We start from the raw sequence: 14456 nt of genomic DNA, 5'->3' as shown, positions 1-14456 counted from the left end.
TTCCTGAAGCTTTCCTAATTCCCCAGAGCTCGCTGGGTGCATCGCCGACACAGGACGCGGGACTCTCCTGCACTGCTGCCCAGCTCTTCTAATCCAAACAACTGAGAAGTCAAATTCTTTATCCTCAGTCTGCACAGAAATAAGAGCCGTCTCTAACACTCGCAGGACCCCACGCTGCATTTTAACCGCACGGCTTTGTCGCGGCAGCTTCCCCAGTCCCGCTCGCAGGGTGTCAGCGGAGCCGGCTGCGCAGCGGGGGACCTACGTCTGAGATAGGAAGCAGTGCGTTGAGCAACCGGAGAACATTTGCACTGCAGAGCATCGGGTCTCCCTTGAAAAGCTGTGTTTCCGTGTTTTCATTCCCCACACCATCGAGATACAACGTGATTTCCTTAAATATAAGCTGGTGCGCTGTTACCATAGCTGCTGCGTAGCAGAGGGAGCGCAATTTTACTACATCCGTCTGCTATTTCCCTGGGAAACATCTCTATTGGCTGATAATTTCAACCAAAGGCATTGGAAAAATATTAAAAACTGACAACTGCAAAGTTACTAGATAAGAATCTTTAAAATTTATTGGACTAATTGTGTTACATTCAATATTTGATGTGTTTCTCCTGGACAAAGAATTGGCATAAATACAAACAAGCCTTTGTGTGCCTTCCCTAAACAAATAAGAGATAAAGTACTAGAGACAAGGGAACATAGTTCACATCTTCATATTTACATTTTGCCTTTACTTTACAACTTAGCGCCGGGAATATTTACAGAAAAATACAATAAGAACAAAAAGATCATGTCTTGGCAACATACAGAAATTCATACAAATTGTATATGATTTGAAGCACATGATATCTGGCATTCTCATTTCTATTTGCTCCTGCTAAAATCCATGGGGAAAAGGTCTGTGTTTGCCTTCAAAGACATCACTCAATTACGCAATCATTAAATCACATCAAATTTGTCTGTTAGGTTGAAATTTAGTTCTCCCGTCTTTCTAGGCATGCAGAACCTCGCAGGACAGAAATGCAGTCACCTATGGAGAACCCAGCACGTATAGCTGGTCAAGCAGCGAGGGGCTGCTCTTCCCTATGGCCTTGTGCACACGTTGCTATCCACGTGTGCACCGTGCACACCTGAATTTCCACAAGCACCGTCCTTCCCATCTCCTGTTTGCTGTGAGGCTGCAATGCCTTTTTTAAAAGTACCTTTAAGAAAAATGCTTTTCTTTAAAAGAGAGTCTTTATTAAGGTACTAAAATTTCTGTAATTTCAACACTGTGTTTAACAAGGTGACAATGGTCCCCCCTCTTTCTGCACCGTTAAAAGGATGCCATCATTTAAAGCAGAATTATGAACCCAAACAGAAAGGTCTTATGAAAAGAGAAAGTCTCAGTTTAGTTATTATGCAACATTTGCAGCTCAGCTTTTGCAGCACTACGTTACCTGCGGAGTCTAGACTAACATCACGCTACGCGCAAAGCAAGTGGTCAATACTCGTCACCTCCGATGAACAGGAACGCAAACCCAAGCCACGCAAGTTGTCAAGTTGAAAACTCAATACAGCAGTTTGTGATGAAAAAAGAACTCTGGATTCTTGACTAACATGTTCTCGCAATCGCAACTGAAATAAATCTCATTTGCTCTAACCCTTTTGGGGCAAAAAGGCTCAAGGCTGTACCTTGGACTAGCTGAAGCCATCAGAGTTTGGCAACTGACTTCGACAGGACAAGGATTTCATTCCCAAATTGGTGTTTTACATTTTGTTATGAGGTCGGAGACCTCTCCGCACACAGGGGAAGGAGGGACACTCCTTGCAGACACCTTCCACCGGCACAGGTCTGCCAGCGGCGCTCGCCGCTGTGACCGGCATCCAAGCCAAGTGGGATGGCAACGCATTTCTGTAATCGCAACATTTTTATACTAAACTGTGACTTTCTTGAAGGTTCACCTTTCCAGATAGCAAAACCCAACACTTACGGCCAGGTCACACGACTAGTGTGTAACGTCTTCACCAGCTGGTTTTACAAATCAAATTAAGCACGTTAGAAATGCCTGCTCCCCCGGCGGCGGGATCAGCAGCAACAATGTGCGCAAAAGTTACCTTCTTTCAAGGCTTCTGAAAAGTGGCACTGCTTTCGCGGTTGTTACTGCTCAAGTGGGTGCCATACCCATGTTTTAAATGAACATGGAAATAGACCCAAGACTATGCTTCAGCCAAGCACAGGCCTTTTTAAAAAGGAAATTTTCAGGCAGTCCATTTGGCTATCTTGGACTTTGTGGAGAATAACCAGGGTTTCCCCAAACACACACGTCTTTACATTACTGACTGTACCCGAATGCCTGAAAGAAGTTATCTTTTGCAGCTCATTACTATATAAACCAATGACTTTGCATATAACATACACTTAGCTATGGTATGTGGGTTTTGTTGTGACGTTATTGAAGATGTGCAGACATTTGATTGCTCAGTATGTTTATTTGTTACACATGCATCGGTCATGCCTTTTAAATCAGTGGACTAAAGTGTGTTTGGCCATTAATTAGATCCAATAGGTACATAGAAAATGTGGGTAAATTTAGTGTCCGTGCATTAAATTGATACTGGCAAGAGTTTGGCAGAGGAATGAAGTTGTCCAAGTTTCCCTTCACAACTTTGCCAATACACCCTAACGCTGCCTTGCAGCTCCTCCTGCCATTTGCAACCTGGGCATCACGCAAGCGTGGGCCAGCCATCACGCTTACTTCTACAGTAGTTTTCTTTATGTGGTTTCATTTTTTTCCACTCGTGATTCATCTGGATCAAAATCCAGAGCTCCTGAGTTGAGAGGCCAGCGTGCTTGTCCCCTGCAACAAGCATGTCACCTAACACCCCTTTGTTTGACATCCTCAAAGTCCTTTCCCATGTATTTTTAGGGGCCTGTGTTTCCATTAACTCTTTGTGAAAAACCACATGAAAAGACAGGAACAGGGTATGTCCTTGGCAGGTAAGTTGCAATGAAACAATTAAGACTGTTTCAGGTCAGAACTGTTGCAAAAAGTAACTCTGAAATATCAAAATTAAATGACTGACAGGTATTACCGCAATGCATATTAAAAAGCTAATAAAAACACTTTGGGAATAACGCGAGGAGCTCCCCAAATTCCTGCTCACACTCATACTCTTACATTACCTGCTTACTGGAAGGAAAAGGGCACGTGCCGCTGCCAGGGATCACAAACTGCATCTACCCGGGAGCGCCAGCGATGATTCATTACTGCAACACAAGTTAAGATTGCGCTGGGAGCCTGAAAGCGCTCCCAAGGCTGCCAGCGCCCACTGCAGCTTTTATATTCCCAATATTAAACTGGCAGTTGTAAACATCTTTTCCCAGCACATCCTTCAAGTCCTGAACACGTGAAATCCACAGTCTGAAAATGAAAGCTTCTGACCTAGGTGAAGGGGAACCACCGCTGCTGAGCATGAGAAAGCACAGTAGACTCAAAACAATTTTAAGTTAAAACTCCAAAGGGGCTTTCATGGAATGGCAAGTTAATGGGGAAAGAAGAATTCTTGAATTTTCTTTTCGAGTTGTTTTAGTCTGTTTAACAGGAGCTTCTGAAAAGTGTTGTAGAAGCTGCGAAAACTGCTTATGCTATAAATATCAGGCAGGAGGCAGCCCCAGAATCTCAGATTTCAATCCAATGGAAGGAAAGCAAGTGATGTTTACGCTTTTTATGGAAACGGTGAGTAGGTGATACAGACACTTCCAAATAAATCAAGTAGTTGCATAAAAAAAATAAAAAACCAGTCAAGCTACTAAAATTAAATGCGACATTTTGCAACAGACCTGAAAGTCATAACCTTGTTTTTATATAACCAAGAGCTCTTATCTAGTAACAACTCACGTTGGAAAGTCAGGTAATTTCAGGTGGTGTTTGCTGTCAGCATGACAGAAATCTCGTATGTAGATGGACTCACTGCCAGCCACGGAGGGAACTGTGAAATACAGCATCTTGGCTATGAATTTCATGACCTGGTGCTTCCAAGCAATTTTCCTCCTCTTGCTTTTGGTACACAGATTGGTTACAAGCAGCGAAGGATCTTCTGTTGAGCTCTGAAGGGGGGCTGAAAATGTCTTTTAAGTTCTTGCAGGGATAGTTAATGCTCTGAAACAGACTCTCTCCTCAAAGGAGAGATCCTGCTCCCTTCTCCTTTAACACGTGGGTGTAGCGAGATGTCTGAAGGCAGGTTTGTTTGTATTTTGTTTTCCATCCTTATATGCAGAGATGGCTTTGTTTTGATTGTTTTCCTCTCACAGAATGAGACACAGTTCCTAATTAGTCTGGAATAGATGATTGGGTGAAGAGATTATGTTGCTAGCATCCAGGAAAACTGGAATTAAGTAATCTTTTGAGGGTAGGTGAATTAAGTCAATATCCCAACTGCAATGTTTTGGATTCATTTCTCATTCCTCCCACATGGTATCTGCTGACTTGTGCTAGAATATGATTTCCTGAATTCCGGAGGGCTGAGGAAATTTGTTGTTGTTATTTAACTGTTTTCATTACTGTAGCCACCAAGCTCTGATCTAATTGTCCTGGAAGGATAATGACCTAGGGGTTGCAGTTCTTGAGCCCAACCTCCTGGAAAAGTGAGGTATAAAATTCTGGCTCCAGCTGCCTGTTCCGGTATTTATTGACAATGTCTGCTATTTTCTGTTTTCGGCGGACATGTGGGGGGTTGTAGGAATCACTTTCCAGCCTCTTTCTCCGACAAATATTTATTACCGTCTGCCTCACTAAAAAACCTGAAAAAGAAACAACATTTGAATCAAGTTTAAACAAATTCAAGTCTGCACCCCCTTTGCTGGCTTCGCAGCTAAAGACAATTTTGGGTTCTGTCCCGTCTAGAAACCCAGGGGAGATGCTCAGCACCACCAAGTCAAGAACTTTTCTCAATGAGTAGCTGATAACAGATAACCATGGTCCCCAGGCCTGTAAGGACATTTTACTGTGAAAAATGAATAAGAAAGGGACTAAGTCAGTGGTACCCAAAACTGGCTGGAGGAGGAGGAAGATTGCTTTGCTCTGCCAGAGCCAAGAAACTGCCTGCAACAGCACCCTCAGGCCCAAGAGGGGAAAGAATCCAGGGCAGCTAATACAGGAATCGCAGTGGTACTGCCCCTGGCCATGCCACACGAGGACATGCAGAGCTCAGGTGGGCCCTGAGCTCGCACCGGGTAATGCCAGGGCAGCCTTCCGGATGAAAAAAGTACCCATCAGTACTTTTTTCCAGTAGGAATTGCAGAGCCTTCCCCTTTGAACAGGGGATGAGGAAAGACTTGATGGGTCGTGGCTAGAAACAGGTTTCTTTTCCCCTCACTGCTTTGCCACTGTTGTTACCTCTCTAACTCACACTGCTGTATATGGCAGGCAGGAGAAGGCTGGGAACCAAAGCAGTAACATTTGGTCAAAGCTGGCAGTGGACTTTATCCTATTTTATTCTGAAATGAAATTCGTATGTCTCTAATGAAGTAGTGTCCGTTAACCCCTTTGCTGCTTCACAAGCACTTTCTTACAGGCAGAAACAGTGTCTTCCTTATTTAGAGGACTTTGTTGATTCCTGACTGCACACAAACCACATCTGCTGAACTTAGAGACGAGACAAATTTCATTATATTAATAGTCCTGATGCAGCTGAAAAAACAGCCCAACTCTAGGAAAACACACCTGATTCTTTTTTAGTACAAGCCATTGTCATCAGCTGAATTCACAAATGTTATTTAAAGGCCCAGTCTGGCTTCAATTTCCCCATCACTGAATTAACCATACAAAAACCAGAACCTGAAAGTCACCCCCAACAGACTCCTACAACATTAGTTTTATGGTTATGTACAAGTATCCTAATGTTCGTTTATTCATTTCACTCTGTCTTATGAATTGCTCTCACTGGAGTGAGATTTCCAGTTACTGAAGCTATAGTAGCACAGATACCAAGACAGATCCATTAATCCATCCAGGAACACAGGAAAAGGCAGACAGCGCACACAGACCCCTGTTAACACATGCCTGCATTAGTAGGTTAAGTATTTTTATTGAACGCATTAGAAAATCCTCAATTGCTGCAGCTTTTAATCACTATCCGGCTTTATTAACAGAAGGAACAAACACAGCATGCCAGCACAGTCCAAAAGTGCAGCATTACCCTCTGGCAGTCAACTAGCACCAGCACCTTGGCTCTCAATGCTAAACATTGGGGTCACATTTCTGCTCTCTCTTATCTAAATAACAGGCATTTACCTTTTCCTTCCACCATTACTAGTTCCAACCCTTCACTTCTCTCCTACTACAACTGCAGTGGAGCCCAGCTATGCTGCCAGCTAAGTGCTGACCACCTGCTCCCTCTGCTGTTCCTGCTACCACCGTTGCTGCAAAAAGCATGTTTTTATTTTGTTCTGCCATGCCCAATATTTTTTCCAATGAAAGACTCCAGACCATGTATTTTGCAGATATAGTATCATTATTAAAAAAAAATAAAATCAAAACATGAGTGTTCCTAAAAATCTTTAGCTTACCAAGAGCTCTCCTACTGACTATCATTCCATCCACCAATGGGATAACCATATTGAATTTCCCAGTCGCTCCTTGTAGTTTTATCCTGAATAAGCCAGTGTTTAAAGGATGGATGAAGATCACAGGAACTTCCTTCTCAGGAATGGTAGATCTTAAGGGAAAACCCACAACCGTTAAATCAGTTTTATAGTGCTGTTTCAATTAATCTATAGATGAAAAATGACCACTTCAAGTGTTAAAAGAATGTTAAAAAACGTCTTGCGGCTAAACCAGTGGGACTCCCGTGTGCATCCTCTGGACTTTAGAAGGGTTGTATCAACTGTACTGTTTCTATGGTCTTCTGTCACCACAGAATTTGAGAGTCCTGCAGACAGGGCTTTAAGCCTCACAACACGTATGCAGCATTAACCACCTCTCAAGGGAGTAAATCAGGAGGGAGGCTAATCACAGACTCAAGATAAAAACTACACATTTTCTGTTCCTTAATTTGTGTTTAAACTACAGTGATACAAAAAGCTCTTTCATTTTTTCAACAAAAAAAATCCACTGAGGAAACTCATCTGTCTTTTTTAACATGACTGTCTCGAGTTTTCAGGGTTGCCTGTGAAAGCTAAAGAATGCAAATAATCTCAGTCATGACTTCTAAAGTGCAGCCTAAACTGTTGTCTGCAAGAATCAAGAAAAATAATGAAAATAAGAGCAGTCTTACCTTAGGGAAGTGCTACTATTAGTTGTAGTTTCCACACCAGTGCTAGTCTCAGACACCAGATCAGGGAGGGGGAAGTTTTCTGTAAGAAGAGGATGCACTGAATAAAGTTTATCTACCCCAGTTTTTGGATGTTTTTTTGGTTTTCTACAAAGAAAGATTGTTTATCATTGGTCAAAACCATGCAGTCCTCAAGCATTTATACTATGGATGTTCTTGCACTGCTAGTGATGCAAAGTCTTTGTTTTCAAGCTTAAGCTTTCATGGAGCATATAGACACACCTCAGCCATCCTGCGCTCAGATTAGGTAACACATGTCCCAGACCCTCAATTCTCTCAATCCCAAAGGTCAAAATCTCTAGGGGAACAGTGAAAGCAGGAAGGAGGTGAGGTACTTCAATCACAAGAAGAGCTTTCATATTATTATTCAACAGCATCTTCACCTATCCACAAGTAATCAGCCTCAAGAACAGTGCTGGGAATTTCAAACGATACCACCTCTCACATCTACAGTTCCCTTGAGCTCTGCTCCAACAAACATGGTATCGTTCCTCAAATCCTAGCTCTGCAGATCCTCACCATAACCTACAACTCTGCTGCCATGCACTTGGTAACAAGTGACTGGATAATGAAGGTGCAGGAGGAAGTAAGAACTCGGATCCCTGGAAGGGGATGTGGCACTTCCCATTACCTTGTTTGGGGCAGGAACTGAGAGAGATGTTGAGAGTCATTCACAAAAGTACAGTTCAGACAGCAGGACAGGGCCAACGCCTCTTCCAGCAGAAAGAGTATAAGGCCCGAAAACACCTTTTGCCATCAGAGCTGGGATGCTAAGAGTACACAAAAGCTGGAGCTAGCAGAGGGAGAGCACAGAGGGCCGTGGAAGGGCTTTGAGATGGACCAAGAGGGAGGGCAGTCAGTTGGCACAGGGGTGATAGCCCAGACTACAAAGTGACAGCTTTTCCACTGTCCAGATTCAAAGATGTACCAGAAGCATAAGGCAAAAGCCAAGAACACAAAGAGCGTAAGGCAAAGCCTCTGGGCTAGGAGCCACTTTCAGCAGCTTCCCCCCCATCCAACTGCCACACTTACTGAGGCTCACAAACTCATTTCTTCAGCTTCAGGCCCAGAGCTCTGGGAGATTCCTACGGCTGCCGAAAGAAGCAGCCAAGCAGAAACATGTATGTGTAGCACAGTTGCTGCCTCTGCAGTGAGCTGACTTTAGCTGCCACCCAAGAAAGAAGTGGGTCAGGGACACCACTTTGGGAACTGAAGCGGCTGAGGGACTCCTGGAGCTAAGGGAACACCCTCTGGGCCAATGTCTGGATAAGGAAACGATGCTGAACTTGATGTCCGCCTCCTCATCCCAGTAAAGCTCTGAGGGATGAGCTGTGGACAAGGTGGTCTTCTTGAGAATTTACAGCTACACTTTACAGGAAGCTTCCTCTTGATTGCTCCCATTCTCTTGGTTGCTTTTCTCTGGGAGGACCTAAGGGCTTAATTAAGGTCCGCCCTTACTGCCAGACTGGGAACCAGGATTAGAAATCAAAGATAGAATAAAGTATCGGCTACTGGTCAGTGTTACAGACTCTGCTGGGCTAGACCAGTACAGAGAAGCTCTCACATAGTGCTAAAGCCAGGCCATGGCTTCGAACCAGCACACAAGAAGCTCTTGGGGACAAAGGACTCCTCAAGCCTAGTAGCCAGCTGCTCACCATTGTCCATGCCATGGCTGTAACAGGATGGGCAAAGCTGGGTCTCTCCCAGGTCAGCCAGTACCCAGAGTCAGAGAGGAAACGCCAAACTAAGAAACATTAAGTTGCATGAGGAGCAGGACCCTGTCTGAACAAAGGTGCAGAAAGGAAGCTGGACTGCACAGCAAGAAAGGGGCACCCTGAGCACAGAATAAACAAGCCCTCCCACAAGAGAGAACACAACAGAAGGTTTCAAAGGTACCATCGAACCAAGTAGGATGATGATCCCCTCAGTACAGAAGCAGCAGGTGTCAGAAATCTTTTTTTTTAAAGGAAGAAAAACAGATCCACTCTGAGGAGACAGCAGCTGAGGGGAACTCAAAAATAGGGGTGCACACTTGCCTTGTGTGTTAAGCTTAAGAATGTGCATGACGGCATTTCACATGTACTGCTAGAGCTAAAAGAATCTCCAGACCTACATGCCACTGATTCCTGTACACCCCATGGACCACCAAATATCAGAGAACTGTTTTAGAATCTTAAAAGTGTCAGTTACAGACATTAATAAGGATTTAGCATTTTATACAGGAACGGAACAGAGTTTTTCCTCTGGTTCCTGCCCTGTTGTTACTTTAGCGAACAATAAAAACTTCTACACACCTATATCATCATAACGTTCCACCCAGACCACATACACTTTGGTTTCAGGTCCCATCGGTGGAATGGTCCGGCCCTGAGACACCCTCTTGGATCTGGAAGTAGGACTGAGCTGTTTTGAACACAAGGGAAGAGTAGCATTTGCAAACACCGTGAGTCCAGTAATGCATCCAACAAGCATTTCCACAGCTGCTCCTCAGTCTGTCAGATCTCAGACAGGTACAACCTCTGCCAACTATGGAGATGGGGCAGCTGCGGCGGAACTACCCACTGAGAAAACAGTAATCTGGGTCTCCACAATATTTATATTCAACATAAATTAATATATTCAATCTTAAAACTGGTTCAAGTTTTTCTTAATGTTCTCAAAGATCTTAAATCAGTACCTAAATATACATTTGGAAATGAATTCCATACAAGAAATAAGCAGTTTTAAATCCTTTGCTAACTGTTACAGCAGTTCGTGGTTTTCTACTTTGCTACCATACAAAAGCAACTTCACATCTGATACTTCAGACACAACTGACACATAGTGTTTTGAACTGGGTAGGTATGAAAAGTGTTCATGTCTATCCATCCTAAATTTCCAAGCATGGATTCGAGTCTGAATTACTTTGTAAATACTGCATATACTTTTTCCTGCATGCATTTCAAGATTTCAGTATGCAGAGTATTACTACTTAGCATGTTTAAGTTTCATATTTAATTAATGTAATCTTGCAATTTCCTACCGCAGGTGCAAATTCTGGCAGTACCAAAGCAGATGTTAAGGATTAACGGCTAGGAACAAGTAGCTCCGAATGCTAGGAAACCAAATCACATACTATCAAAAAATGTTGTAGCATTGCCAGTGTGCTTCTTGCAAAAAAAAAAAAACAAAACAAAACCCAAACCAAAACCAACCAAACAAAAAAAACCCCCCCAAAAGTGCCATTTTTCAATGTAAGTTTTGCCTTACCCGCTGGGAGGGATTAAGATTGTCTGTATGATTGGGGAAGAGTTCAAGTGTCAGAGACTGCTGCTTCAATATTCCTGGTAGTAGATCCATGTTGGAGTCACTTTCTTGGTCAGAGACATTGCTTTCCAGTGAATCAGCTGTAAGCCAGAAGAAGAAAGGTGAGTTTTGTCTTTTCTTCTGCCAAAAAACTTAAGCTGTCATCATATGTAAGGTTTTCGAAACTAAAAACGCTTGTAAGGTTTTCGAAACTAAAAACGCTTGTAAGGTTTTCGAAACTAAAAACGCTTGTAAGGTTTTCGAAACTAAAAACGCTTGTAAGGTTTTCGAAACTAAAAACGCTTGTAAGGTTTTCGAAACTAAACGTACATAGATTTACGGTCACTCAAAAGCAGGAAGAGGATTCATCAGTGGACAACTGCTAGTTATTCCAGACACAGACTGCAATTAAAGCATTCCCTATGGATTTAGAAGTGTCCCATCCATTTCCTATGGAATACAGTCTCCTCCTTCCTATGGCTATCATTTCCTCACAGCCCTTTTATTCCAGGGAACTTTTGCACCCTGGTTTTAGTGTGCAAAAGATGTCATGAAAGCTGTTGCTCACCTACATAGCAGTTGTGCACATCCTCCTCCATGTGCTGCAGGAGCATGTCATCAAGACAGGAGAAAAAAAAAAAATGCACCACCAGTTGACGGTGAACCATACGTCCAACCTAATGCACCCAGGGTAACAGCAATGCTGCTGTGCAAATCTAGACATATATTGAGGCTTAGACTGAGAAAAAGGGGCACAGAACAGATACTACCTTAGGAAGGAGTCTAAGGATTAGGGTGTTGTAATTTAAACATCAGGACCTTTCTGACAAGGATCTTGCTAGACACACTACTAGTTAGCTTATTTAGGTTCTGCTTCTGAAAAAAGCTCTTTAACAAAAAACATCGTTTTGGTTTTTGTCAACAGCATGTACAAAGTGATCTTACTTAGGGACTCCACTGGTGACGGGACAACAAAAGCTATTTCTGTCAGGGCATCCGCATAATACAGCACCTTCTTCTGCCCATTGAAGATACTTGCCCCAACATCTTCTGAAATAATCAGATCATCTGAAATGGACATAAAAGGAAAGTTTAGTCAAAAGGGAGCTCTACCTCTTTATACACTGCCTCAGGAGAAGACCTTCAAATACAAGGTGTAATCAAGGAGAAGAAATCACGCAAATCTCATTTTAAAATGAGAAGATTTCACAGTCAAATCTCATGGCTAACAACCATTCTCAGAAAAAAATTTTTATTATCTTGAAGGAAATGGCATTTTTGGTTGGGAGAGGATTTATTTCGAACATATTTCCACTGTACTGCATACTCTATTTCCCTTGGATTGATTAGTCTAGTAAGCACGTCTGCCACAAGAATTCATCTAGTAGCTATTTCTAACCATTCTCTCTAACAGACATCATTCACTCATTAAATTTCCAAAGGATTCTAACATTTATAACTTCAGTCTGATACTATTCTAGAATTCAAGCCAGCTTGTACAGACTCTCCTCTATGTCTTTTCTTCTGCCAAGGAGAGTTAGAAAAAGGCTCTCTTGAATCAAATCCAATGCAAGAAAGCCCCTCGTTCTCAGCCCCCATTTATTGCCTCATCACAGCTGGCCAGTACATCAGGCCTTCACAGTACAGAGAGAAAACAATTCTTTGGTGGAGCCATGCTGTAAGTAAATTACAATCCCCCCCACCCCCCCCTTTTCTTCCCCACACCGCCTCCAGAAAGACTAGCAAGGACTTCAAGCTGAATTATTTCTCTGATCCAGTTTACAGCAGGGTTCCTGGGATGGCTGCCTCAGCAAAACCAATGGAGCAGGGAAATTCAGCACGCTGACAGAGAGGTGGCCAGAGGCATGCAGGAGCCTCCGAGCCATGCTTCATCATCAGGGAAGCGTTCCTGCACCTCCAGTCCATAGCTCTCATGGAGCTGCACCACAACCTGAACCCAATTGTTTAAGAAATGCTTCGCTTTTGGGGGCGTGCAGGGAAAAACCAAAGCATAGGCCCGTGAATTTATTTTAATCATGTCTCACTGGAAGCTATTCTAGAATCATAGAATCATTTAGGTTGGAAAAGACCTTTAAGATCATCGAGTCCAACCGTAAACCTAGCACTGCCAATTCTACCACTAAACCACATCCCGAAGTGCCACATCTACACATCTTCTAAATACCTCCAGGGATGGTGACTCCACCACTTCCCTGGGCAGCCTGTTCCAATGCTTGATAAGCCTTTCGCTGAAGAAATTTTTCCTAATATCCAATCTAAACCTCCCCTGGTGCAACTTGAGGCTGTTTCCTCTCATCCTATCACTTGTTACTTGGGAGAAGAGACCAACCCCCACCTCGCTACAACCTCCTTTCAGATCAGCAATAAGATCTCCCCTCAGCCTCCTTTTCTCCAGGCTAAACAACCCCAGTTCCCTCAGCCGCTCCTCACAGGACTTGTTCTCCAGACCCTTCACCAGCTTTGTTGCTCTTCTCTGGACAATGCTCCAGCACCTCAATGTCTTTCTTGCAGTGAGGGGCCCAAAACTGAACACAGTATTCGGGGTGCAGCCTCACCAGTGCTGAGTACAGGCACTGGTGGCCACACTATTTCTGATACAAGCCAGGATGCTAGACTCCTGAATGGGTTTTTAATCATCAGAGCCATCTACAAAGAGAAAATGCATTTAACAAAATAAATAGCTTTAGTCACAGCAAAGATTGGAGGAGAAAACAAAGCAAGCAATCTTCACAAGTTGGTCCAAGTCTACTTTAAATCTACCGTTTCAGTTTTTTAGCCATTGCTTACTAAAGGTATGACTCCACTCATGGATTTTTCCAACAGCAGAACCAGATTAGAATTAGCCCACCCTCCCTCCCTCCCATCCCTGAATACTTTTTCTATTCCTTCTTCCTCCAATTTGTTGAATTAATTCAACTATTTGGTGGTCTGTGATCTAATCCAAATGGCTGAAAAAAATCCAAGTTAAAAAGCCCACATCAAAACAGGTTACCTCACTAATTCAGGGCACGGCTTTCTGCACAGCCATACTGACAAAGCCAACCGCAAAGGGAAGGGAGAGGGCTCTGCCTCCGAGTAAAGCACAGTCTGACCCTGTCCTCAAAGGAAAAGTAAACCAAGACCTGGCCATTTTGTAACTTCTCCTGACTTGTTCAGAGAAAGCCGTGCCTCTGTTCTCTTAACCTCTCCCCAACACTTCAAGCCTTCTATCATTTGTAGTTTTATTCTACAAATGAATAGAGAAGCCTTTAGTTGACCACAGTTACAGGTGAAGAGCGTTTCTAAGGCACAGTGAAGGGAAAGCAGAGCAAGAGGGCTGGTTAAGCAACTGCAGCAGTAATGGTGTCGTACCTGATACAAATGCCAGATCAAAGACGTAGAACAAGCTGGACCAGCCTGTTCAATGCCTTTGTGTGGCCCACAGCAGAAGGCTGAGGCTCCGAAGATCACCAAGAAAAGGTCTGGCCCTTGGAGTAGTGACCATGAACCACACTGAAACCAACCCAGACACTATCAGAATCCCAGGTAATCTGATGAAGTTGTTCAAGACAGAAACTAACCCCACATCCAGTTCACCACCCTGGGACAGCAATTCACTATCTTGAGGATCATTTTGGTTGACAGAATGGGGAGAGGGTAGTATATGACAAGCCCAGAGGAGTTGCTCTAGTGGAAAAAAGCAGAGTAAATTAAGCAGGACAGAAGAGCTGTGTGTGGGCTCCAACCACCATGACCTACAAACAGCAGTTTGTTTTCATTACTTCCTACCAAGCATGATTACAAGGCTAACTTATTAATCAACATCACATTTTAATCTACTTACAGAACAC

The 14456-nt window shown here is 43.3% G+C and overlaps 1 protein-coding gene across 2 annotated transcripts in view; it reads right to left on the bottom strand.

The window, feature by feature from the left end:
- Positions 1-556: 556 nt before the first annotated feature.
- Positions 557-14456, bottom strand: part of RALGAPB (Ral GTPase activating protein non-catalytic subunit beta) — a 68878-nt gene continuing 54978 nt past the window's right edge. For both annotated transcript variants that reach the window (XM_050907074.1, XM_050907075.1), the window contains exons 25-30: positions 11551-11673; positions 10570-10706; positions 9615-9723; positions 7264-7342; positions 6557-6705; positions 557-4789 (exon numbers count right to left, since the gene is read on the bottom strand). In XM_050907074.1, the coding sequence (XP_050763031.1) occupies positions 4596-4789; positions 6557-6705; positions 7264-7342; positions 9615-9723; positions 10570-10706; positions 11551-11673 (791 nt within the window). In that variant the 3' untranslated portion in view covers positions 557-4595. The remainder of the gene's footprint in view (positions 4790-6556; positions 6706-7263; positions 7343-9614; positions 9724-10569; positions 10707-11550; positions 11674-14456) is intronic.

Source organism: Gymnogyps californianus, chromosome 17 (assembly GCF_018139145.2).
Source record: "Gymnogyps californianus isolate 813 chromosome 17, ASM1813914v2, whole genome shotgun sequence".
Classification (NCBI taxonomy): domain Eukaryota; kingdom Metazoa; phylum Chordata; class Aves; order Accipitriformes; family Cathartidae; genus Gymnogyps; species Gymnogyps californianus.
Note: the sequence above shows the minus strand (reverse complement) of the source record. Positions and strands in the feature narration are given on the sequence as shown.